General features: G+C 25.1%; 1 protein-coding gene across 1 annotated transcript; it reads right to left on the reverse strand.

The window, feature by feature from the left end:
- Positions 1-19,004: 19,004 nt before the first annotated feature.
- On the reverse strand, positions 19,005-19,658 carry LOC147078225 (uncharacterized). Its single transcript, XM_085960563.1, has one exon. It carries the CDS (start codon positions 19,656-19,658, stop codon positions 19,005-19,007), a length of 654 nt encoding a protein of 217 aa, XP_085816689.1.
- Between the last annotated feature and the right edge of the window lie 6,993 nt (positions 19,659-26,651).

Raw genomic sequence — 26,651 nt, forward strand, 5'->3', positions numbered from 1 at the left:
TCTTTAACTCTCAAAACACCAACATCAACATCCAAATGATCAATACTAAACCCAGCAAATTCCCTCAATGCACAAACACACGTAGCAATATTATCATCAACCATTTCCAGCCTATTTTCAATATACTTATTAGCACCCTTATACTCTTTTCCAATAGCACTGACCTTACACTCTTGAAAACTTCCACTTGGATCCAATTGATAAAGTATGGGCACTGTTTTTACCTCACTGTCAATCTTTTCTTCAACATATCCACAAACAAGAAGAAGCACACCAAAAGGTCTCAATCCACCTTTCTGTGTATACTCTTGAATTATTCGACTTAGATTACAAACAAATACATCTACAAAAGGATATCGTCCATACACATCTTTATAGTTTTCAGCAAGTTGACATGCTTTCTCGTATATTATACGGAAATCAGGGTGTAAGCCTGAATATGTCATTCCTATTGAGTCGCATACCTGGTATACCTTTGGTACTTTCTCTTTTTCTATCAGTTTTGGAAAGGCTTTAAGCGATGCTATTACTATTCCATCGGGTGAATGAGCCGATACTGAAAGAGTTCCGTTTAGGGCTGCTTTTAATGCATCGTCGCATTGGTTAAGCTTTCCCTCGGATGTAAATGTAGTGAGCGAATGGTCAATTTCAAAATTCATTAGTTAAGGGTTGAAATAAATACATGTTTTATAAACCCACATTTGAATATTACAAGCCCATAATGTAAAATGAGAAACTACATTTCTTAAACTATGTATTTATATTGTTTGCAAAAATTAAGAAATTAATTATTTTTGCGCTGTGATACATTTATTCAATATTGTAATTTTTTTTTGTAAAATAATAGTCACATCGTTAATACTCCGAATTTGATGTATAGGTTAGTTTTTTTTAGTTAGCCCTCTAATTATTAAAAACTAAAGATACATAAATAAACCAGATTATCACATATTTTATAACGTGGGAAGGTGTGGTGACGCGATATCGTACAAGGTACCAAAAGGAACTAAATGTTACGAATCCGATCGAGGCGTTTACACAAACTTTGGGATCGAGAAAAACCCTTGAATTAATAGGTCTCACCAAGAGGAGAGGTATTGAAGAAAACTTTGGAGAGGAGAAGATAATCGAAAGTATAAATACGCTGTGCGCGCAGGGAATCAAGTAAGTTGTACTCGAGAACAAAAACTATAATTATAACTATAAATTTAACCCGTAAGTAGAAAATACTATCAATAAACCAAGCAATATTCATAATTGCTTCAATCTAAGAATCTTTAAAACATTAATCTAAAACATAATATATAACTTTGTAAAGACTAGTTTTAATTTAAACAGACAAAACTCAAGACATATACATAGGAGCAACCAATATTTATGATTCTTTATATCTAATCATCTTCAATACATTACTCTGTGGTGTTTTTATCAATTATTTTTATTTACGGTTAATTTGTAGATTGTAATTTATATATTTATTTTGAAAGCAAAACGTTACCAGTTTCCCGTGATAACATCTTTTAATACCTTTTAATAAATTCTCTTCTATATCTCGCCTCTTTTCAGGATCTATTAGTTCAAGGGTTTTCCCCAATCCTATAGTTTGAAAATATACCTGTTTTGGTTTGTGACTTAGAGTTCTTTCAGATACCTTTTATGAAATTGTGTTGAAAATCCAAACTTTGTTACGGCATATGGTATAATTTTACAACATTTATATTCATTTATAAGCATTAGCTCTATTTAGTCTTTTCAATCAAGCAAAAATTTAATGGATATACAGAGCAAGAAATATTTATTCTTACTTCAAACACATCTTATTTACAACCTTGCCTTATATATTCTCCTTTCAAGACTTATATATTCAAGTATCTTCCTAAGCCAGTTGTTTATTTGTATGTCCCTCTTCCTTGAAATTTCCAACTCTTTAATATTCGACTTATAATTAATCTTTCGCATAGCAATAATTTTTATAAATGAAAGCAACACAGGCATAAATAAAATACTGATGTTTATTATTGCTATAAACGCAATTAAATTTTTCAAATCACAAAAATTAAAAGGTAAAAAAACATGCTATTATAAAGTAATAAATTCAAAAAAGTATATAAACCTACCAGATTTTTTTTCTAAGGACATCATATTTATAGATATAACATATTAATCGTGGTTGATTTTAAAATTAAAAAGAAATTAACCCATGTTGGTTCAATTATTTCATCGGGAAAATATTAATTTAGTAAGATATTTATGAACTAAATTAATATTGTTTTCAAAGCATGTATATGTATCATGGAAGATGACACTAAAAGTGTTTTTTTGATAGGTTTATCGATAGATATTAAATAAAGTATTTATATGCACGTGCGATTGATGAATTAAAAAGAATAGTTATATACATAAGCGATTGATGAAGGAAAAAGAATTTGTGGGCTTTTACATAAACTGTGAAGGTTTTAGAATTAATTAAGCTGGAAAAACATCACTGAAAAAAATTCCACTGTTTATCCCCAAATTTAAAACGTTGCACCTCCCTGTATATATAAAAAGTTTGATTTCATATATATATCATGCATACCGATTTCATAATAAAAAATATGCATTAAATTTATTCGAGCATAAAAACTAAAAAATAGGCATAAAACATAGTATTTTTGATCAATATTTAATAGACTTGTTTAAAAATAAACAGGTGTGAATGATTTATAAAAGTCGATAATATTCAAATAATACAAAGGAATAAGCTTTTAAAGTATTTTACAAAAAAAGATACATTTTAGTATTTTAATTGACTATAATAGAATATAAATCTTTTTTTGGCATCTGACTTATTATCTCATATAGTCTAAAAGAATATTGGTTTCGTTTTAGTGGGCTAATTGCCCTTCGTTTATTTTTAATATTTTATTTATGAACAGACTTTATATCATTTAAACCTTTAAAAATGTCGAAAAGTATTCCATTGGTTTTAATAAACTTTATTGACCTTCATTTAATTTTAGCAGTATTTATTTACAATAAAATCCTTATGTTATAAAGCATAATTAGAATAATGGAAAAAAATTAAAATATAAAAAGATTTTAAACTAATTTATCTGCAAGCTGCTGCTATTCAATTATTTCATTCATAGTCTGATTCACAAGATTATCAGCCATTTCATCTAGTTCATTTTCATCAACAATATCATCCTCAATCTCTTCCCTCAAAACTTCTACCCGTAACTTTAAATCTTCAATATTATTTGCATTATCCTTGCTACATTCCATAACATCCAACTGATTCTCTAACAAATGACTAATTTCATTCATATTTATATCATTATAGACCTGTGCATCCGCTAACGTATCCTTTATACTCTCAATCCGCTCTATACGCGTGTCCTGATGATTACGTCGACGCTGGAGCAAAACAACTTTTCTCGATATGCGCTTTATCTCTATATCCAATGCTACAGAAAAAATCCCATTTTTGCGTGAATGAAGATACCGCTTCAGTGCTACTATGTTCGTGTTTATCTCTCGTGTAAGCTTTTGAGTAGATAGCTTTGTTCGGCGGATTATTCGGGTGAGTTCACGATCTACTTCTTTCTGTGTTTTCTCTTTTTTAAATAAATCATAAAGCCACATTTTAAATAGGGGAAAATCATCTTCTAATCAATACCATAAGTAGAAAATTTTTAGTGCCAAATTAAAACCCTTGCTTATATTGTCTTTAATCTGCCATTGAAATAGATTCGAACCTTAATTTTATACAGATAAAAAAAAATTGAATTTATTTTGAGTTGCAATAATTTATATAATATTGTGATGAGGCTAGCACATCCATTCAGATACGATGCCATGATTAATTCAAAAAGAATATATTATATGAGTAAGATACATATATCATTATTTGACCCACAATTTATTATTAAGTTATTATTTATACAAAAAAATAAGCTATATAGACGTGAGATACATAAAACAATATTTCACCCATTATTTCTATTAATTGGATTATTTCATAACAAATATATTCCTTGCATTGTTTTGGTAAGAATATCTTTAATGGTTGCTTATAAAATATAAACTATTACCAATATTATTCTTTTAATTCATTAATCAAACAATATTTTCATGCAGAAAATATTTGTTTTCGTCAAAGATCAATTTAAATTATCTAATGATCAATTCATTTTCTAAAAAAAACATAGAAACTAAACTAAGCTAAACTTTTAAAACAGAAAAAATGAGTTTTAAACAGGTACCAGATCAATTAAGCTATCCAAGGTATGTATATTTAGTCAAAAAATAATCACGGAAAATTCAAATATCACCAATGATTTCTTCTGCTACCAATCTTAAGAGCAAAATATATTTTAAAATATAAATACAAAAATTGAAATTACATGATCATTTTATGTTTGTGTTCAAAAAAGGGTAAACTAGATGTTTAAGCACATAAAAGACTCTTTTTACAGCTTCAACAATATGAAAGTTCTATTGAACACACATGTTAGACAAGATCAGGTTTTATTTATTTTTGGATGCACATCTATTATCATTTCCATTACATATAAAAATTATAAAACATTATTCCCTAAAATTGCTCAAAAAAATACACTTTGTTTATTTTATAAATTATTGTTTTTTAAAAATATCATTTGACAAGAAATCCAACTAAAATACGAAAATTTTATAAAATGGCTAAATTAAACAGCCTATGCTTATCCATGAAAATGATAGTGCTACGTTCTTTTATTGAATAAAATTATTTTTATTTCTATTAATATCTTATAAAAAATATGAATATCATATGAATCTTTACCTTGTGGGATTTAAATCTATTTTTTCATCCTTATAATTTAATAATATGCATAAAAATATCCACATTGGTGTAAAAATATAAATTTAGCACAACATCAATGATTGAAGCCCAAAAAAAACACATAAAAATAAAAAAAAATCACCAAAAGTATATATTCCGCTAATCTACGAATTTTATTCATGTTTTTTTATATCTATATACACATCAATATTTTTTTTTACTTTATAAACGAAACTTTATGTGGCAATGATTCAATTTTGCGCAATTTTCGAGCACAAAAACTCTATAAAGAGCATATAATGGAGGTGAAACAAAAAATAGGAGGAAATTTTATTGTTAAAAAATCAAGATATGTGCCAAATCTTTGTTTAAAAACTGGTTTAAAATATAGGATTATTCTACCATAAAATTTCAAATTAATTATTCTAGTTGAAAAGTATTTATTTTTCTGGTAAATATTTGGCCCAAATTCTAGTTTCAGTAGAAGTTTTTGATTTATAAATGAGCTTTTTAATGTTATTATACCAATTCAACATTCAAATTATGTATTTTATCCATTAAAATACTTTTCCGATTTATACATGAATTAAGTAATAATGTTTAAATTCATAGAAACTTGACAAGCTTAAAATTTATTAAAATTAACGTTTGCATAATTATATTAGTCTTTAAAAGACCTCTAACAACACCGATGCATTTAAAACAAATAAGAAATACAGTGATACTAATAACACAAATTAAAAAATTCTTTGCTTATATTATTCGCTTATTTATGCCAAAAAAATTGGATCGATTGTCCAGGATATCTATCAAAAGCATATAGCATTTTAAAAAAATAAAAATTTTGATATAGAAGATAAGAACAAAGCTCTATCAACTAATTATGTTTGATCCCCCAAGTCCAATCACATGATATGCCCATAAATCGCATTTAACATTTTAAAAGTAAATTTTATCAGTATTAAAGAGAGATTACTGTCAAAATGTATTTATAACGCATAATTATATGAAATTTTACATTAACGATATATAAAAAAAATTAATTACCAATGATAATATCCTTTTTCATAACATTACCACAATATGGATATTCTATTAAATTTTCAGTTTCGAAAATAACTTTAGATAAATCCTCGCTCAATATACAATTTCATAAATTCACCTTACTTAATTTTAATAGATGTATAGAGTTGAAATGATGTGTTATTTATATAAATATATATTATTGAAATAGAACTAGTGTCATAATTTAATAAAAATTTTATTCTTGGATCTAGTTTAATAATTTTCATTGTAAGCTGATTTGTACTATCACCCTATTCATACCTCTTTTATAAATTCATACATTGGTGTTCTTTTTATCTTCACAAAGACTATAAGAATTTACTATATGATATCTATAATCCGACAGAATATTTTTTTTCCAAGAGAAAGTCTTTTGTTTATGATTTTTTAGCACCTGAAGCTTCGAGGGTGTTCTCAGATTTGGTCAGAAAATCCTTTGAAAAAAATTTAAATTCGTATAAAACACCCTTCTATACTATAAAAACTATATTTTTTTATTTATGATTATAGATAAAAATACGTGATCATCAATTTACGGTTAAAATTTATTTTCGTCCGAAGATTTGAATCTTTTAACAAACAATTAATTCGATTTTTTTAATAATACGATGTAAAATGTTCAGGTTTTTAAAATAATATAAACTTTACACATTTTTCGTTTCTCTTGACCATATTTTTTATATGAAAATTGAATTTTGACACACAAAAATTGTGTAGGTTATAAATATAAAAAAAGTAAAATATACACTTTAAAGTTTATAACAGAAAACATTACATTATTATATGGGAATTTCGAATGCTTTTAAACAAAAAAAGCCTTTTTATCATTTTTGATTCTATATTTTTAAAATAGTGGTTTAATCTCTAATCAAATTTTCTGAATTATACAAAATAAACACTTTTAGAAGTGTTCGGTATATATTTTTAGAGAGTAAAATATATTTTTAAAAAAAAATACAAAATGTGCGCTAGAAAAAAAACCTAGAAAATTTCTTATATTATATAAAAATTTCATATATTTAAGTTGTAAAGTAAAACAATTTTTTTCTAAATGTGGTAAAAAGAAGCGTTATGATATAAAATATTGGCTACAAATATCCCACTTTTAGCTTTTATTTTTAAGTTAAGGAACTATTTTGTGAAAACCAGGTTTTCTAGCAGATCCAAAAAAAAATAGATTTTTAAAGCTGAAATAAATAAATTTTCTTTACTGGTATATTAATGTCTGGCAATCAGGAAAATAGATACATCTGGGGATGTATACGAAGAGAAAGCCATTTAATACATGACAACTTTTGCAGGTGTATACTTCCAAAAATTTTATATTTTATTTTAGTGATATATCAGTAGACCTAAAAACTGATAGAAGGTGAAATAAAAATATAATATTTGTATAACTAATTTTTAAGCATTTTAAAATTAAAAATATACAATTCTTACGAAACCTAGTAGTTAAGAAACCATACTTAGCTAAAATTATCAAAATACAAATTATAAATTGAACAATTGTAAATATTTTTTCATATTTTTACAAGGGTATATTTTCCTAATTCCCCCAACAAAAAGTTAGTATTGGCTAAATATTCAATACAAAAAAAATCTATATATTTCGTGTATTCCTATTTTTATATAAATTTGTGTTTTTTTTTAAAAAAAGGAGGGATATTCAATCCATAATTCCTTTTCTAATTTACACAGATCTGCATATTTTCTAGAATCATGGGCATAAAAAACAGATTGTATATTTTAAGTGAGTATAATTGAGCGATTATAAATTACATATTGTTTACAGTTCTAATAAAGTCTATTTATTATTCAACAAAATCAAACTTTTAATATTAACAATCAGGAGTATGTATTTACACATATATGATGAAGAATAAATTTTCTTTGTTTCATGAAATTCGAAATTGATTTTTAAAATTGTTCAACTATTTATTTTTCAAGTGTGCACAGGAAGAATTTATATCTTAGTCAAAATAATATTAACGAGAATCAATAATATTTTACTATAATGTAATATGGAGCAATATATCCAAGTTTTTGGTTTAAAAAAAAGAATTATTTTTTTTTGTTGAAATACTACATACGAGCTCTGATTATTCAATTTACTTTTAATAATATTTCTTCCCCCGTCAATGGAATTTTATAGTGGATTTTTAATTTCATGCTTCAAGGGCAAAGATGTGCAGGCAACAAAGGAATGCATAAACTTGCTTGAATCACTCACAGAAAATATATATAGATATGAGGAGCCGATAGACTATAAAGCATGTTTAGATGCAGAGCTTGAAAAAGTAACGAAATCAAAAAAAGATTTCACAGTGATTAATATAAAGAATTTAGTGAATGTTATAATACTAAGAAATCAAAGTAATCAAACGAGTATTTCGTTATACAATAAGATATTTTTACATAAATTAGAAACACGCTATATTCAGCGATTAATACCTTTAGAATTTATAGGCGAGGTAAAAAAATATAAAGCACTGTTAGACCGTCTATTTATTAAAATTAGAGAAATGGATTTAAATAAGGAATCATCATATAAAATTGAGTATGAAGGAAGAATAAGCGAAAAACAAATTAAAATCAACGTCTTCGAGCATATACTTTCTAACATCACATTTCCTGTGAAGTTAAAGAATCCGGATTTTATCTTGGTAGTTCAAGTTTGTAAAAATATAATTGGTTGTTCTTTCATAAAAAATGATTCAAAGAATTTCAACTTCAATAGAAAAAATGTAAGTGAATAAATGTTCTGACTAGCAATATTAAATTATTCACAGTTATAGTAATAAATAAGTCAACATTTTCAAATAAATCCTAAAGATTATAAAATCGAAAATTTCTAAGATAAATCGTATTTGGTACATATTATGCCATTCCTTTTAATTTTTATCAATATAATTTAACAGTAAAATTGATCATATAGTAATTTTTAGATAATTGACCATATTGTAATTTATAGAATTTTGTATATGTATTGATTTGATATTAATTTATGAATAGTGACATCATGTCCAACATATTCATAAAATAATAGATTTTTTCGAAATACCTCTAATAACATTCAATTGTATATAGCTAAATAATAGAAAAATTTCTTTTTTAAATCTAAAGTTTTGTTCGAATAAATAATTCCAATAGATAAAAATCGAAAAAACCCATAAATAAATAATTATGATCTTGCTTTGATGTGTCAACAGAAGTGTAAGTGCATATAAAAATAATAGTATTGAGAAACACTTGAGTATATGTGTATTGGGCTTAGAAGATGTATTGAGAAAGACTGTAGGAATGTTATGTTTAAAAATAACCTTCTTAAAATATGTAATATAGGGCAAAATAAAGTTTTGCGCATGCGAACATGAAAAGTTAAAAGAAAAAAAGCTCACAAATAAATAATAATCCTGTTTTTATAAGCTAACTGATGCTCAAAATATAAAGGTATGAAAATATTATCAATGTGCAAACGATCACGCCTTAATTCTCAAATGCAGAACACCAGTAGTACCATACGTCATAAGATGTGTTTGTGATCATAAAATACCATAAATCGTATATTAAAGATTAGGGATATCAACTGAAGCATTTCCATTCGCACAATTAAAAATTTTAAGAAAACTACACGAGTTAATAAGTCTCGAAAGCAAATGATGCATAAATCTATAAAGGCGATTAAATTAAGGAACTTTGAGCAAACCTGATTTATACAACAATCTAAAGTTTTTTTTAAAAAAATTCAATGGCTAAAAATACAATTGACACATAAATAAAAATTTGCAAAATTTTCTACTTGCGACTTTTTTGATCATTCACTTTATTTTGAAACCCGACCTCCGTTATTTATAAATAGACAGATTTTAAATGTACTATCCCGCGCTTATAAGATACATTATCCATTTTTGTGTGTCCGTTATTTTATTATTCGATATACGTAATATTTAAACATTTGTCGATATTTCCCAACATATTATCTTGTCTATATATATTTTTAAAAGAAAACAAAAGTTTCTATTATATATGCATATTGTTACGTATAAGTTTGTTTTAATGCCATATATAAATCAAAGTGAATTGATTTATTTTTGAAAGGTGTGGTAAATAACAAAAAAAAAAGATATATATATATCTTTTATAATTTATAAAAAAGCAAATATTTGTTGGAACATTCGTTTTTGTACTAACAAAAGCGGAATTATTATATCAAATTTTTAAGAACAATGCAATTCAGGTAATTACGTAAGGCGTTAAAGAAACAAATGCCAAATATTAACACCGCTCGTTTTTTTCTTCACATCAAAAAATGAAGAAATCCATCAATTTTATTATTAGTTCGGCATATAGCAGAAATATGTATTTTTATTAATATACAAAACTTCAAGGTTTTTAATAAATTTTTGTGATATTTACTATTTTACAAGTTTTTTCTGTTTTGCATAAGTTATCAAGATCTTATAATATCCTTCCATATGCTTTCCACCCATCAGTTTAATTATTTAAACTAGTTCTGCATTTTTTTAAAAAATATATTAAAGTTTCACCATTCTTTTTATTTAAATCTATGCATATATTTTAACTAGGCTTCGTTCCTCTCCAAATACACACCGTACACAATCAACTCGGTGGTCGGTATTGTTCACCTTTCCTAGTAATGTCTTAGGATTCCATAAATTTTTTTTTTTGCAGGAATACATTCATTCATACGCATAATTCAAACACTAATTGTTCTTTAAAGACACTTACTTATGAAACAAGAGCCAACATAAAGTATTCCCGTAAAACAGTTATTATTTTTTATAAAAATATATATGTAATTTTAAAATCTAAATTTATTTCTTATAATCGAATTATGGTCGGTTAATTAGTATTTTTACCTTAATCCTTTTCAGGGTATCCCAACTAAATTATAACAGCATTTTTAGATATAATGATTTAAAATAGAATATTTTAATATTGAGTTTTTATTCAAATATGACAAGGTTTTTACTGTATTTTTTTAAAGGTCTTGTATACTCTAAATATCAAAAGTAAATATCCCGGGTAAATGATTATATTTATCTAAAATACAAAAATAAATCATAAAGAAGAACTTATCCGAGATTACATGTACGTCCTATATCTGTAATTTGCCACAAGTGATTTTATATATTGAATATTATTCAGATACAATTTAAAATTACTAAACAAATGAAATATTATTTTTTTCATGCCGTTGAACAGCGTAATATTTTAAAATTTTATTGTTTAACATACGATTTGGGTCTAATTGTTTTTATTAGTATATTTGCATTGTTTAAATTTTTACATGGGAAAATATTATCTCGAAATTAAACGAAGACAGGTGATAAACGAGATAAAATCAAGAATTTTAAGTTATAGACTAAAATTAGGAGCTTTATAAGAAAAAAATAATTGATGAAACTATGATATAAAAAAAGTGACAGAGTTTTAAACCAAAAATCTTTTTTGTGCAGTTTTATGTTTAAAATAGCCAAAATCGTTATTATTATTTGCGAAGTCAAAATACGATAATACAATGCGATTGATTTCGTCATGCCACTAAAGTCGAAATTAGAATATAAGAATACCATTTTTCTGCTGGTTATAAACCATCTGTTCATATTAATCAATGGTATAACTTTGAATGAAATACTTTCCATATAAATCTTAAAAAACATTTAAATGATATTTTATCGCTAAAATATAATATTTAGGTATAATTTAATCATTTTTTGATACTTGATAGATGCATCAGGATAACATTTATTAAAAAAATAATAGTTATTTATATTGTTCTTAATATCCAAAAAAATATACAGATTTGGGGTTTCTAAACACATACCGAAATTTCCTGTGTTATTTACTATTTATAATTTAACTTATAAAAGTATATATGTATATTTAGCCTTATTTATATATTATATAGTAAATTATATAAGCTTGTAGCGAAATATCCTTTGTTGGAAATTAAAATTGCGAAAAACTCAAATTAAGCAGCGTTAATTGACAGCAGTTTCTTGTGTGGTAAAAGTCGATGCTATTTATATTTTTATTGATGGATTAACTATCTAAACTTAAAAAAACATGTTAAATGTTTGCTACATCAACATAGTTCACCGCTTTTACGAAAAAAGACTTTGCTGAATCTATTACAATATATATTGCGGAAGTATTTCAGGAATTTTATTTTTTACTCTCTCTAAAATTGTAAATGAACATTTGTACCCTTGAGTTTAGATCGTTTTTCAATAATTAAAAAAAAAAGAAAAATATTTGCAATAAAAATTACAAAAAGTCTTTTATATAACAACAAAACTAACATCATGAATTGACTAGTTGTTTAAAAATATAAATGGTATACCTGGAGATGTAAAGAATTACAATTGAATAATTTTTTTTTGCAATAAGAATAATGATAAATACCTTTTAGTTTGATAATAGCAGTAGATTGGTAAAATAAGGGATTTTAAGGGGTAACCAAAAAATTTCCTGGTATATAGGAATTTTAATCAATGTAAAAGTATAAATAAAGGTATTAAATAGAAATAAAACGTAAATACAAAGTTTTTAAATAACTATTTGCAGATTATATATCTGAGGAATAAACGAGCATTTGAATATTTATGGAGTAATAGTAATAACAGAGAAACAGATTCTTTCGAGAGCATCAGTTTTATTATAGAGGCATGTATTTACTCTAAGTAAGGTAATTTATACTTTTATTTCTGATTTAACGAATAAATATACACAATAATGATTTAACAATCATTATTTTAGTTTATTAAATTAGAAAATGATTTTATTACACATTGAAAAAGTATAAAAACGGTATTTGTATTTTTTTCATTCTGATAAACGATCTTTTCAGCACAATTTCACGCTCAAGTTAGAACCTTTTTCTTGACTTTAGGTCTTATAAAATATTGAATATCGCAATACTATTTTAGAATCAAAGAGGATCTAAATGAAAAAACCTTTAATATTTAACGATCAAATTCATGCCGCTATTTTATTTTACACTGACCATAAAATTCCACAAAAAAACACTGACTCATTAAAATACAAGTTCAAGTACTTCTCACACACTGATCTTCTTCTGTGATATAACTTGGATCAAGTGAATAAAAATTTTCTGTATCTTTTCAAAAAGCAATTTAATGCACCTAGTATGGCTTCGAATTTGTGCATAATTTATTAAAATAGATTAAAATTTAAATACAAGAAATATCGATTCAATATATTTTTGATTATATAACATATTTTGGTCTTTTATTATAAATCAATAGAGACTAAAATTAATTTAGAAATACAATTTCTACCCTAAAACATTTGTTGATTGATACATCGTTTCTTAAAAAACCTTCAATTTTATCGAAAAATCTTTAAACTATTAAAAAAACAATCACATGATTTAATATACAGTCTTTTACACATAATTCTATTATTTCAAGTATAGAATTATTATTAGAATATTAATTTGTAAAAATTTAATAATTTTCAATCATCTATGTCAGTATGACATATATTTTTTTTGATTTTGTGGTTATTTAAGTATTTCTTTGGAAATTTTCTGCCAGATATAAAAGTTTCTGGTCGCTAAAAAAAGGCTTTTCGTATATAAATTGCATAAATATCAGTTTTTCTGGCTAAACTATCCAGCACAGTCTAATGCAACCTTATTGATGCCTTGATCAGAGTTGTTAGCAGAAAATCTAAAAAAAATTGGGCTTCTTAATAATTCAAGATAGTTTCTAATATTAGAAAAAAGCCCATAGAAGGTGATTGGGTATTTTAGTTCACTCAATATATATTTGTACTAAAGCTTAATTTAAAATCCGAGCTATTGAATATAATATGCATATAGTCTAACACACAATAGTGCATCAAAAAAAAAGCTAGTACGATTTTAATATAAATGATAAAGTGCTAGCACAGATTACGATTGCATATAGGATAAGAAAATTTTTAAATGTTTTTTTAATTTATAAAATAAATTTTTTATTTGAGAATATCATAAGCATCGTAATTGATATTTTAAGATATTTTTGAGAGCATTCAAATACTAGAGATGATAAATTGATTATATGATTAAATTACCTAAACTTTTAATGACTTAATATTTTTTCCACAAGCAAGTGAGCGGGGTTTAGAAATATAAATGTAAAACAAATCTTCAAAAACTTAAAATTGTATTATTTCACTTAAGAATAACATTTTTTTTTGGTTTAAGTTTCTTTTTTTATGAATAATATCTATTGCGACGTAGACAGCTCATTAGGAATATTACACAATCCTAAAATGTATTTTTGAAACTTTCCCAGATCTATCTTTATCAATTGATATTCTATTTTAAATGATGTGACTTAAAGTGTCTTGTTACTTTAGAAAAATATTTTATATCTAAGTTTAATTGTCTATCAAAAACTTATGTATTTTCTATTTACATTAATTGCTATTCTAGCACATGAAAGCGAATAAATGTAAACGGAATGCATTTTTTAAATAAATTACAGTTACAATTTATAAAAATATCTTTATAAAGTCTTTGGCGTTCTTTGAACAAACATATATCAGATTTCAAAGTTAAAACATTATATTTAATCCAAATTGAAAATAAGTTCAGAAATAATGTAAGGGATGCATCTAAAATGGATAGAAATTATCAAAAAACGCGAATTGTCAATTTAGGGTGATCAGAAAAGCAAGTTCAGTGTTGAATATATCTTTTGTGAATTAAAGTATAATAATAAGATATGACTACTAAATCTATAATTGGTTGGCATTAAACTTAATAAAATTACTACAAGGTTCATAAAAGCAGAAATGAAAACTTCATGTATATTTTACGAAGATGCAAAGTATATATAGGCTATGTATACGATTATTTAGCATATAAGTGCTGAAAGTTGAACTTAAAAAAACGAAAAATTGTAGTTTTAATTTTAAAAAGATAACAGTATCATAAATTCCCGCTATATTAAGGATTTTTTTAAATAAATTAGTTTACCCGCAATTATGTATAATTACAAGACTATTTAGCATAATTTTCTGTTGTATGGGCATAAATTCTTTTTATGTTATATTATACAGGGTAAATTTTATAAAAAAAACGTTAAAGTTAGCAATTTATTTTACCAAAGCTTTCGCATTGTCACTAAATTTTTTGTTAATTACTATATCGTCATTTTATACGCGAAATATCTTTGAAATTTATCATATGAAATTATAAATTTTTGCGCATTTATCTTACATAGAATAGGTCAGTCATTCTTTAATAGGATTTGATATTTAAATATTTTTCAAACAAAATAGAAAAATTCATGGACATTAATTGCATAAGCATATATAATAAAGCAGCAAAATGTAATTTTTCAATTTCTAACATTAAAAAAATTGTTATCATGCCAAAAAATATAATTGAATCACATGTATATTATATTTTATTATTTTAAAAGCCATTATTTTATGCATATTGATTAAATTTTTTTTTGAATGCCATAGCAAGATTAAAATACATAAATGAAGCAGCTATGTAATCCAAAAGTGTATTTTATATGTAAAACTTGAGTATCATACCGCGTAGAGATAAATACACATCAAACCATTATGCCTAAGATTTCTTAATTTTTATGGAACATTAAATTATTATTTTATAATTAAGTAAAAAGAGCTATTTATTGAGTACATTATATAATATTACACCCTTTATTCAAAATAGTGCTATTATTATAAGTTTTAGAGTGATAATTGTAATTTATTGAATTGAAAATACCAGAATAAATATTTTAATTATGATACAAAAATACCGAAATAAAAATTTATGCGAATATTATATGTTTTTTTAAATAAATATAATTTTTCATGGTTTCTGTGACATAACGCTTCTAAGACTTTAAAATTTAGTAAAACTTAGATGCATTATAAAAAAATCACATGTATAAAATTTCACATGCTTTATTCCTTTTGAATTCATTCTCTACGCAGATTTAATTATAATTATATTTGATTTAAGAGCATAAATTCCTATTATTTCTTGTATTTTTTTATTTTCGTAGAATTCTTAGCCCCTAATATTCTACTTATGGAATTTTGAAATTCGAAGTACGACTTATTATATCTCCCCTATTAAAAATTTGTAAATTTTTTATAGTTCATTCACAGTTGAATCATATTTTTATAGTTTCTCTTTTTCAAAATTCGTTAATTTATCGATACAGATAATTCCGATTGCAATAATTATTTATGTATTTTTATTTTGAAGTAGTAGAAATTGGTAAAACTAATATTCAGCATATATAATTTTTTTTTGTTGTTATAAAACACATAGATATTTTCAATCCCTTTTCTATGCAAAAATTTATTTTATGTATTATGAATTTATTCCTTTTTATAGATTTCACAGAAAGAATACATCATATAGACTAATATGTGTGCACAATATTATGAGACTCTATTTTTTTTTAGATTAAAATCTTCCTTTTAAGATCTAAATAATTAGATTTTTGTTAAATATATTAGTGTATTTTATAAATTTAGGGTGATCATTTAATTGATATATTTTTCATTGAGGTTATTTTATTTCCATTGAACTTAATTCTTGAGCACATTTGAAAATTTGTTTTTTATGCTTTAAAAAAAATCTATAATAGATAACCTTTTTTTCTCTATAATTAGAATGATGCATTTTTTATTATGTTAAAAGGGATCGTAATGGGTATATTGTCCAAAATTTCTTTGAACACGTTACTTCAGTCAAAAAAGTATCTAGTTTTTGATTACATACACACATAAAATAGAAAAGCAAGATATTTATTAGAAGATAGAAATTACTGCCGAATTTATTTGAAAACGTTTAATATCAAGATAAAATAACTGTTAAATTTCATATTTTGAAAAAATCAAACACAAAAAACAGAAAAAGAACTATTATTTGATGATACATTTTCACAAAACATAAAAGTAAAATATTTAAAAAACTATCATCTTTTCAATTTTTTTAATCACAAAGATATAAATATAAAGATAAAAAAATAAATAAGTCTAAAAAGAAGGGTCTTTATGAAAAGCAGTGTTGTCTAGTACTAAATAATACACCATTTTTTGGGACCTTAAGATGTTTAGCTACTTAATAAAAAGATTATTTAAAAAATACTTGAATAATAAAATGCAAGAAAAACCATTTACTTGTAAACAAGTGAAATAAAACATAACAATGTGTTAATGTGATTATCTTAAAGAAATTGAACGTAGTATATTGCCACAAATATACTACATCGCTGCAAAAAAAATACAGTATTTAAGACTATGATAATATTACAAGATATTTCATGATTTTTAAGAGAAAACCAAACAAAGGTTTTTTTGGAGATAATAATCGTGAATAAAACAATTTTCTTCTTGCTCTTATATGTTTTCCTAATATCAACCACAATTTAAAAAATTCCTAGATGCATAAATATTACACGAAAACGCAATTTTTTTCTTCGTAATTATGCCCTAAAAAAGCTTTATCGCCCTAAAAATTAGAGCGAAATACACATGAAAATTAGTGTACAAAGAAAAACGCGGTGATAAAGGATGTAAACTATGTATATCATTATCTAAATTATTGATTTTATCTTGATTACAATCTATGTACATTTGTATTTTCTTACTAACCAATTTTATCAACCATATCACACATTTTTAAGCAAATCAAAGCTATTCTTACTATATTTAGAATATAAATTTTGATGATATATATTATATTATTTTTTTACTTTTTATTATAGCCAAGTGTTAAGTCAGGGCCAATCAAATTTATTAGAAATTTATTTTATGCCTTATGTATCATTTCCATCAGGGCTTAAAATAATAAACATGTCTAATTTTTATAATACGCAAATAATTTCTTGCAAAAATAAATACAATCTTTTTATACAACTTATTAAAAATAATTTGATTTAAAAAAAGACGAAAATTCATACTAAAAATTTAAAAAAAATACGCGTAAAATATTTACCCAAAGAGGTCGAAAAAAGTGACTGGCTCATAAAAAATCACAAAAATATTCTTGAAAATACAAAGAAAATGAAAACTATTTGTATAAAAAGGCCCAAAAAACATGCTTAAAAAAGGAACCTACCGATAACAAATATATTCTTGTGAAAATAAATCCAAAAAATTTTATATCAAACGGCAAATAAACTCTTATTATTTTCAAAATACTAAACATTAACATAAAAAGTTTTTTCCTAAACATATTTTTTTATGACAATTTTTAGTAAAGATTACAGAAGTTAATTGTTGTATATCAATTGGGGGATAACTCGAGAAATTTGTAGGTTTTATATTAATTTGCAACGGCGCTGTCGGCAATACACTAAATATTTGAAGATGGCGGCATATTATTGTAAAAGATCATCCTTATGATTATGAACCATCTAGAAACGGTTAGATATAGTTATTTGAAGATAGTGGTAAAATTTTAAAGATTTTCCTTATGGTTATGAACCAGCTAGAAAGGGTTAGACCATAATATTTGATCCTTGAGATTACAATTAATTTTCAGAATATATAAGTACTCTTAATATAGCGTAAAACAGCTTAAAAGCTATTATGATTCCTAATAGAGTGTGTCTGAAGACAATAGGGTCTTCTATAATTTCCAAATAAAATAAGTCTATGTTTGGTTTTTGAGTATACAATGCCCCCCTTTTATATAGTATGCAAGATATTTTCAAATATGGTTCATTTAATCATTGTCTTTTAAGATAAAAACATTTGATTCTATAATGAAATCCAAAAGCATGTATTTTATAAACCTTTTAAGAGTGTATCGCCTTTGTAAAATACATAAAACAATCGCATCTTTACATTATGAAAATAAAAAGTGTCACTACCACGGTAGGTATAAAATATTAAAATCCATATTTGCATCAAAATTTATGTACAATCAATCAATAACATTTATTGTTTGTATTTTCACATCAACAAAACACATTTTAGAACTATATAAATTGTAAGAATATAGTTGAAAAATTTTAGAATTTAAATAAAATATAGAAAGTGTACGAAATTTCACCCTTATTTTTGTACCTGTAGATGATTTATAAAATAAAATAGAGGTATTTCGATATAAATTTAATTATATAGCCTGATTTAACTTATTTTTATAAGTTTCGATACTTCCCTTTTCCTTAATAACCTCGACATGATTTCCCTTAGAAATAAGCTTTCCTTCATTTTTAAGCTTTTCGAAATCCTCTCTTTCAAGATTTGTAAACCCGAATTTGGTTGACACTTTAACAACTTGCTTCCCCGAAAATTTATTTTTAGCTCTCCTCAATGCTTCTTCAGCAGCAGCTTTATACTGATCCTTAGTCCTTATACTATAAATAATTTGGCCATATTTAAGTCGAGTCGCTCTCATATAAGGCTTCCCAAAAGCACCTCTCATTCCCGACTGTAATCTGTCAGCACCTGCACAACTCAACATCTTATTAATTCTTATTACGTGGTATGGATGCACTCGAATCTTCATATGGAAGTTTTCCTTTCCTGCATGCTTTACCATGTATTTATTTGCGGCTATACGGCCACTTTCAAGTGCTTCGGCTGATAGTTGTTCAATTTCTTGGGATACTAGTGATACACTCAAAGGAAAATCGAGAACATCGGCTTTCTTTCGCGCTAGATCGTAAATTGATAGCTTTGAGTCTGGCACACCTCGGCAATATCGTGATTTGGTGTATGGTTTGTTTTTGCAGTATCTGTAACATCTTCCTGGTCTTCGTCCCATTTAAAAGGGGGCAGTTTAATATTTTATAAATCTGAGAGTAACGGGGATAAAAAAATAAATATAGAATATTAATGGTTTAAAAAGCATTGATCAATATCATATATAAAACTGATAACTATTATCTAATGAATATATCTATTTGTTTGTAAAATAATTTATCAATATCATGTATAAAACTGATTCTATAGCGAAGGGTATATATATGATGCACCCAGGTTAAATCAATCACGTCATGCTTCACAAAAACAATATGAAAGTACAGTGCTAGAATTAACCCTTAAATAAAAAGATATAAAACAAATAATAATTTAATCCAAAAAATTATACATTGGTTTTGAAATTTATTTATCAAGGAAACGAAAAAAAACAAATAACAATTTCATTGAGTACATTATCTAGTGCTTTAGAAAAGAACAGAACAATAAAACAGAAAAGCGAGCAATATTTTTTAAATATAAGTATTTATAGCCAAAAACCTTAGGATTGAGAAAAACCATTGAATTGATAGGTCTTAAGCGAAGGAGAGAAATGAAGAAGATTTCAGAAAGGATAAAATAGCCGTAAGTATTAATGAGTTTTGCGTACGAGAAAACAAAACTAAAATTATGAAGAATAATTTAGCCCTAAAATGAATAATTAATTTATAGCCAAAAAATCATGATCAATCAATAAAAAGAGATTCCTATTTTATTTAATATTATTTACAGTGGTTTAAAAAACCGTAATAACATAAGATAGAAAAATTATGCCACTGTAATATGGTTATAAATGGTTCTGATCAAATTATATAGAATTTGTAAATTATAAGGGTCTTTATTTCTATCATATTAAACAGCGAACAAAACTTTAAAGGTACTTTTAAATGTTATAAAATCAAATACTTCCTGATAATTTTCGGATACAATTTTTTTTAGTTCATTAGCTATTTAATTCTTCAAGTACTTTACTTTTACATATAAAACGTTTTTGCTTTATACTCCTTTAACTCTCATCATCTTTCAAAACTAATAAGTAAACTGTTTTGTCCGGCCATTTTTTATTTATCTGGATGGGTCAAAATTTTTCTTTTAACTTTTCATGTTTGCTAACAAAAACTTTAGACTCGTTTATATGATATATTCGATGTATACTTCCTTCAATTTAATCCACTTTAAAACATTACCACCTTATAAGCACAAGACTTATCATTCAAGAGTCCTTCTCAATCCTATTATTTGTGCGAATGCTTACTAAACCCCTTAATATACAACTTTTTATATTTTGTGATCGCACCATCACATCTTATGACATATGGTACCATTATTGCTTTGCAACTGTAAATTAGAGGGGCTTCATTTATCATCTGTTAATAAATTATAATAAAGTATTGATGTATGTATCAATAAATATATCTAAATATCATCAATTTTTATGCGCATGGTATTTTTTAAATCATTTTTTGCGAATTTATTTTATTCTTTAATCATATAAAATTATACGTGATAAAATCATATAAAAAATGAAGGCGATGTTAAAAATCACATCAACTTAAAATCTGAAACTTGAGACGACTTTATATTCTAATATATATTTTTTTTATAGGAAGTTCGTTATGACTGTCAGAAAGTTTTGCTTTTCTGATGCACCCCGCGTGTGATCCTTCACATTTACTGTTACCAGTTTGATCTATGTAGGTTAAGCCTGTTTACCAGACGGTATTCAATAAAGATGGGATATGGGATTCTATCTACTTTCCGTAGATGGTTAATTATGCTACTGCACTAGTCTACACTTACCTATATCCTTGCTGAATAGAGTTGGCTTCTGTTAATGTTCAGGCATTTTAATCGTCATCTTACACAGAAACCTTTAATTACTCTTTTGTATTAAATATTTTTATGGTTTTACTTCTTAGTTTCGACAGACCGCCCCCTTGCGGGTATTTCTTGTTTTGAATAAATGTATATAAATCCGGGATGCGTTGCGGTTGGAATTCAGTCCATATATTAAAGCACATTAAAACAACTCGCCACTACACACCTTGATCGAAAGGATGTCAACTAAATTGTTTTTTTTTGAATTGGAAATAACAGGGTTATTTTAAATACTAGACCGAATAGGAAATTAGAAAAACGTTTGTATGATAAAAACCTTTTAAAAAGAGATACAAAAATGTTGAAAAAAGCAGAAGAAAACTAAAAATATATGGCTTTTTCTTTAATACATAATTTAAATTTTGTACAACTACAAGAAATAGCTTAACACACCATTTGTATATTGAAAAATTAAACGAAAATTCATTGATATTAAAATAACCATCTTAAAATAGATTATAAGAAGTTATTGATTTATATATAATCTTTTTATTTATGGTTTAATGTTTGTATTCTAATTTTATAATTGTATTTTAACATAACATAATTGATTTCCCGTTAGCACATCATGTTTATGCACTTTAATATATCCTCTTACATCTGGGTAGATACCTTTACCCCTCTTAAAACCTCACACTTCTTTATTTTCTTATTTCTATATTTGTACATACGCAATATTTTTTGTCTTCAAAGTCTTTCAGATACCTATTAATGAATTATGCTGCAACTTCATCCCATTTTACGACATATCGTATAATATTTGTTTAAAGTTATAGATCAATGCCAATTAAGATGCCAAGTAAATCGCATTTTTTTAGTTTATACTGATTTACATAATAAAAATTATAAACATATCAAGAAATGAGTTTTATCTATTTCAAATTTTATCGAATAAAAAAATATCAAGTATTATATACATTCAATGTGAGGTATTTTCTAGAAGATTGAAATTTTATGGTGGGTATTGCCTTAGATGTGCATCAGGTAAAAATAGATATCGAAGAAAGCGTTTTAAGCATTCAAAAAATAGTTTGCAAAGCCCATAACCAAATTATGAAAGCCAAATTTAAATATTAAATAGCATATTTTTTTTAATATGACACAATCTCGAACCATTTTTAATTTGAATGACAGAAACGACCAGAATTCATTTCATACCAATCAGGTGAGATTGTGTCAATTAGCTTGGATTAAATAAAGAAATTGCAAAATATATTAACAGATATAACCTATAATAGTATCTAAATAAATTATAGAATCCTTAATTATGATTGTTTTAGATATAGTTGGTACACTTTTGTACAGGCCGAAAAAGGAGGATACCGAAGCGATTATACGGATGCAAGAGCAAAATACCGAACCTGATTTTATTACCAATGATCATATTCTATATTTCAGGCCACATCTCAAAATACTTGCTGAATTTTTACATAAACACAAAGAACCATATATTTTCTGGTCTACATGCCTCGAACAAGATGTGCGTATTTTTAGTGATGCATTAAAACCAATTTTCACAAAGGTTCTCGGGTATTTATCACAAGAAGATTGTTTCGAAAGACCTGATCGCAACATTATTAAAGCATCAAAATGGATTAAGGATCTAAATGGCGTTTCTAAAATATGGAAAGATTTAAATTGCGGGCAGAATGAAATATTTAATGTTAATGAGATTGTTTTGGTTGATGATTCACCTTCTAAAAGTTTAAAAGGTCAGAATTTTATAAAAGCAGAACAATTTAAGGGTGATTCAAAGGATAATGGCATTTTTGATATTTGTAAAAAGTTACACGAATTTGTAAAATGTGAAAATATCGATTGTCTGAAAAAATTTCATTAAAATCAATTCTTAAATTACTTTGTTTTTTACGGAGCTGGAAATCATAATTATTTTTTTTATAGATAAGTTATTCGTTATTTTTATCTTATTCCAACACACAAAAAATAAAGTCTTTAATCATTAAAATTTAAAATTGCAGAAAGTTTATTGATGATTTTTTTATAAATAAAAAGAAATTATGTTCAGTGTACCAATTTAACATCAAAAAAACTTTAATCATATTTTAACAGTGGTTCTTTTAGGACATCTGAATATCATTAAATATCCATATGATCCTTTCAAAATTGGATTTTTATGATTAAAAGATAATCATATCACCAGAAAATATAAAATAAATTCTTGAAAGAACTAGATTCGGAATACAATCCACTATTGATTTAAACTGACACCAACTATTTTTATGAAAGGGTAATACCCCACACAAAGTGATTTCTATTCTACTAATACGCGAACTTTTTCACACATAAAATTACTAGACCTTCTGATTATAGAAGGATGTAACCATATTAAGAGATTGAATTGTTATCATTATCTTTATATCTGAAAAATTCAATATTTTTATAATATGTGCAATTACCTAAATTCAAAGGTTTCTTCAAGAGAAAAATACAAATTTTCTCACTATCTTCATAAAAATTAAGATATTCTCATAAAAATGTGCCAAAAAGATAAAAAAAACTCAAATATACTGAAAATTATTTATTAAGAACTAGTATTTATATAAAAAATCAGGGTTTTATGATTCGAATCATAATTAAAAAGAATATGCTTCAGTAAATTTTAACGAATTCTTTCAAAAAAAATATGATTTTATAAATTTAATTTATATAGTACCTAATTATAATCAACAGGTGTATTGTAAGCATTGCATCATTCGAAAAATTATTTTCAAATAGAACCATTTCAATGTAAATATTGTAGGACGTGCAAATTGTATTTCGATACAACTTTATTCATTTTTAAATAAAATTGATCATACTTAATTAAGCTTTACAAATTTAAATAGTAAAGAAAAATGATTTTAATACCTTAGAAAACAAAAAATGTGATATTTAACAGTAGAAAATTACATATAGGGGGTTTTTATTCTTACTAATAAACGCGGCATTTATATAAATACCAAAAAATATCGTGAATCAAATCACACAAATTTAAATTCAGTGCCTTATAATCACAAAGATATTTCCGCTATGTATGCAAATATTCTTCTGAACATACTAAATATTAATTGAATATATGATCGGAAATAAAATATTCATATATTTTTATCCCATAAAAAATAACCTTTTCGGAGATATTCATAGAAAATTTCGAAATAAATTCATATTTATGGGTTAATTTTCTTTTATCAATTTTATCTATTTAGACGTGATCAGCATATTTGGAATATTGCACAACTCCTTGATGCATCTTTTGACACCGTCCCCTGATCTATCTTCATAAACTGCTCTTCTTCTATAAAATGAGATGAGTTCAAGTGTCTTGCGGAGTGGAAAATTTCGCAATAAATATAGTTTTATTTTCTTCAAAAACGTACCGACGATAAAAAGATCGCCTTGCACTAATAACTTTCTCATATATATTTTATTGCATAAAATTTACATGAAAATATACCCACTCTTACTTTTTATCAGAATATCAATCAATTTATTCCTTTAGATGATTTTACTAAGTTGATCAGTATTATATATAATTTTTATTTTTCTCACAGTTTATTAGATGCTATTTATAAATATTCGAATTCAGAATTTATAATTGTTCAAAATCACATTAATCGATGATATAATCTTAATAACCACAAAAGGAATGAGGAAATACTAGTAGAGAAGAAACATCACTATTGACAAGAAAATCAAAAATATAATATTAGATGAAAAATACGATATAAATTGACATTATTTCTTTTTTTATGAACTCCTTTATTGTTTATGAAATTCTTAAACCAAACCATCGAACATTTATAAATGAATGCTGCTACTCAATATGTTCTATTATAAAAAAAACAGATATACAACTCTATATTTGAAATAAAGCTGCGATATATTTTTTTTTGTGGAAACGCCTCGTCATAAATAAAAAAATACTATAAGATTGTTTTCACGTAAGAATTATTACTTTTTTAAAAAAAAATTCATTATTTTATTTTTGGAATAAGAGTTCGGTATATTTATTGTTTCTTAATCTGCTAAAACGCGAAAACAGTTATGAAAAATTTGAATACACCCCTTGAGATGCTATAATATAAAATAATTCGTAAAAAATGCCTTTATTTTTATTTTATATGCTAATATAAATATAGAAATTATGATATATTGTAATCTGCTTATCTGTATAAAACAGATATTCGCTTTTTCGTATCTGAGATCAAAGTTATCAAAGACTTTTTTATAATATGTCAAAAAATCTTATAATACAATATATAACTAACTACATCAAAAAATATGCTTAAAATTTTTTAGAAATTACTTGTTTTTGAAAGAATTATTTTTGTTTCATATGATTTTTTGGTAAAAAATTAGCAATATATGAAAATTTGAATTTCAGGATCTTAAAATAGTTCATTTTTAATGGTTTAATTTTCTATTTTTTTTGAAATATTAACTTTTAAGTATTTATTGAATTTATGTTTTAGAAAAGAAGAAGAAAAGTATGATTCATGAGAAATACAATAAAGCAGTAAATAAATCTGTAAAATTATAGTTGAACATTTAACTTTGGAACAATCAGATCGGCAAGATATTTTACTATTTTATGTGTATATGCTTCCTGGAAATCTTTTAAAAATAGAAAATTGGAAAGTTAATGGTGTTATTATATTTGAATAATGCAACACGGATGTCTATAATGCAATTTTATACAAGTTAAATCAATTATTATCTTCATTCTGTATAGTATAATTTAAAACTGAATAAATTCATATAAACGTAAAAAGACGATGGTGGAAGTATATATCAGGACGTGAGATAGTTTTGAAATACAATAACACAAAAGAATTAATAAAACCCAAAGTTTCAAACCGAATAAAAGCATACATTCAAACTGTAGAACAGAGGAAAACTCAAGAATTCATAGTCACAGAAAGATAGTGAATAGAAGAGAATTTATATTAAGAAGCAAAAATTTGATCTTATAAATATAATATTCTCATGAAAAACCAATAAAATATAGCTTTAAATAAAAAAAAATCGTATTTTCTTACAAGATTGAACTATAAATAAAAATTAGTAGATTTACTTTCAAAAATTAGTATTTTTAAGATCCGTTTATAATTTGAAATATCCACTTACATATTAGTGTATA

The sequence above is a fragment of the Rhyacophila brunnea genome, unplaced genomic scaffold (assembly GCF_057557595.1).
Source record: "Rhyacophila brunnea isolate RB1 unplaced genomic scaffold, BYU_Rbru_1.0 scaffold_116, whole genome shotgun sequence".
In the NCBI taxonomy this organism is placed as follows: Eukaryota; Metazoa; Arthropoda; class Insecta; order Trichoptera; family Rhyacophilidae; genus Rhyacophila; species Rhyacophila brunnea.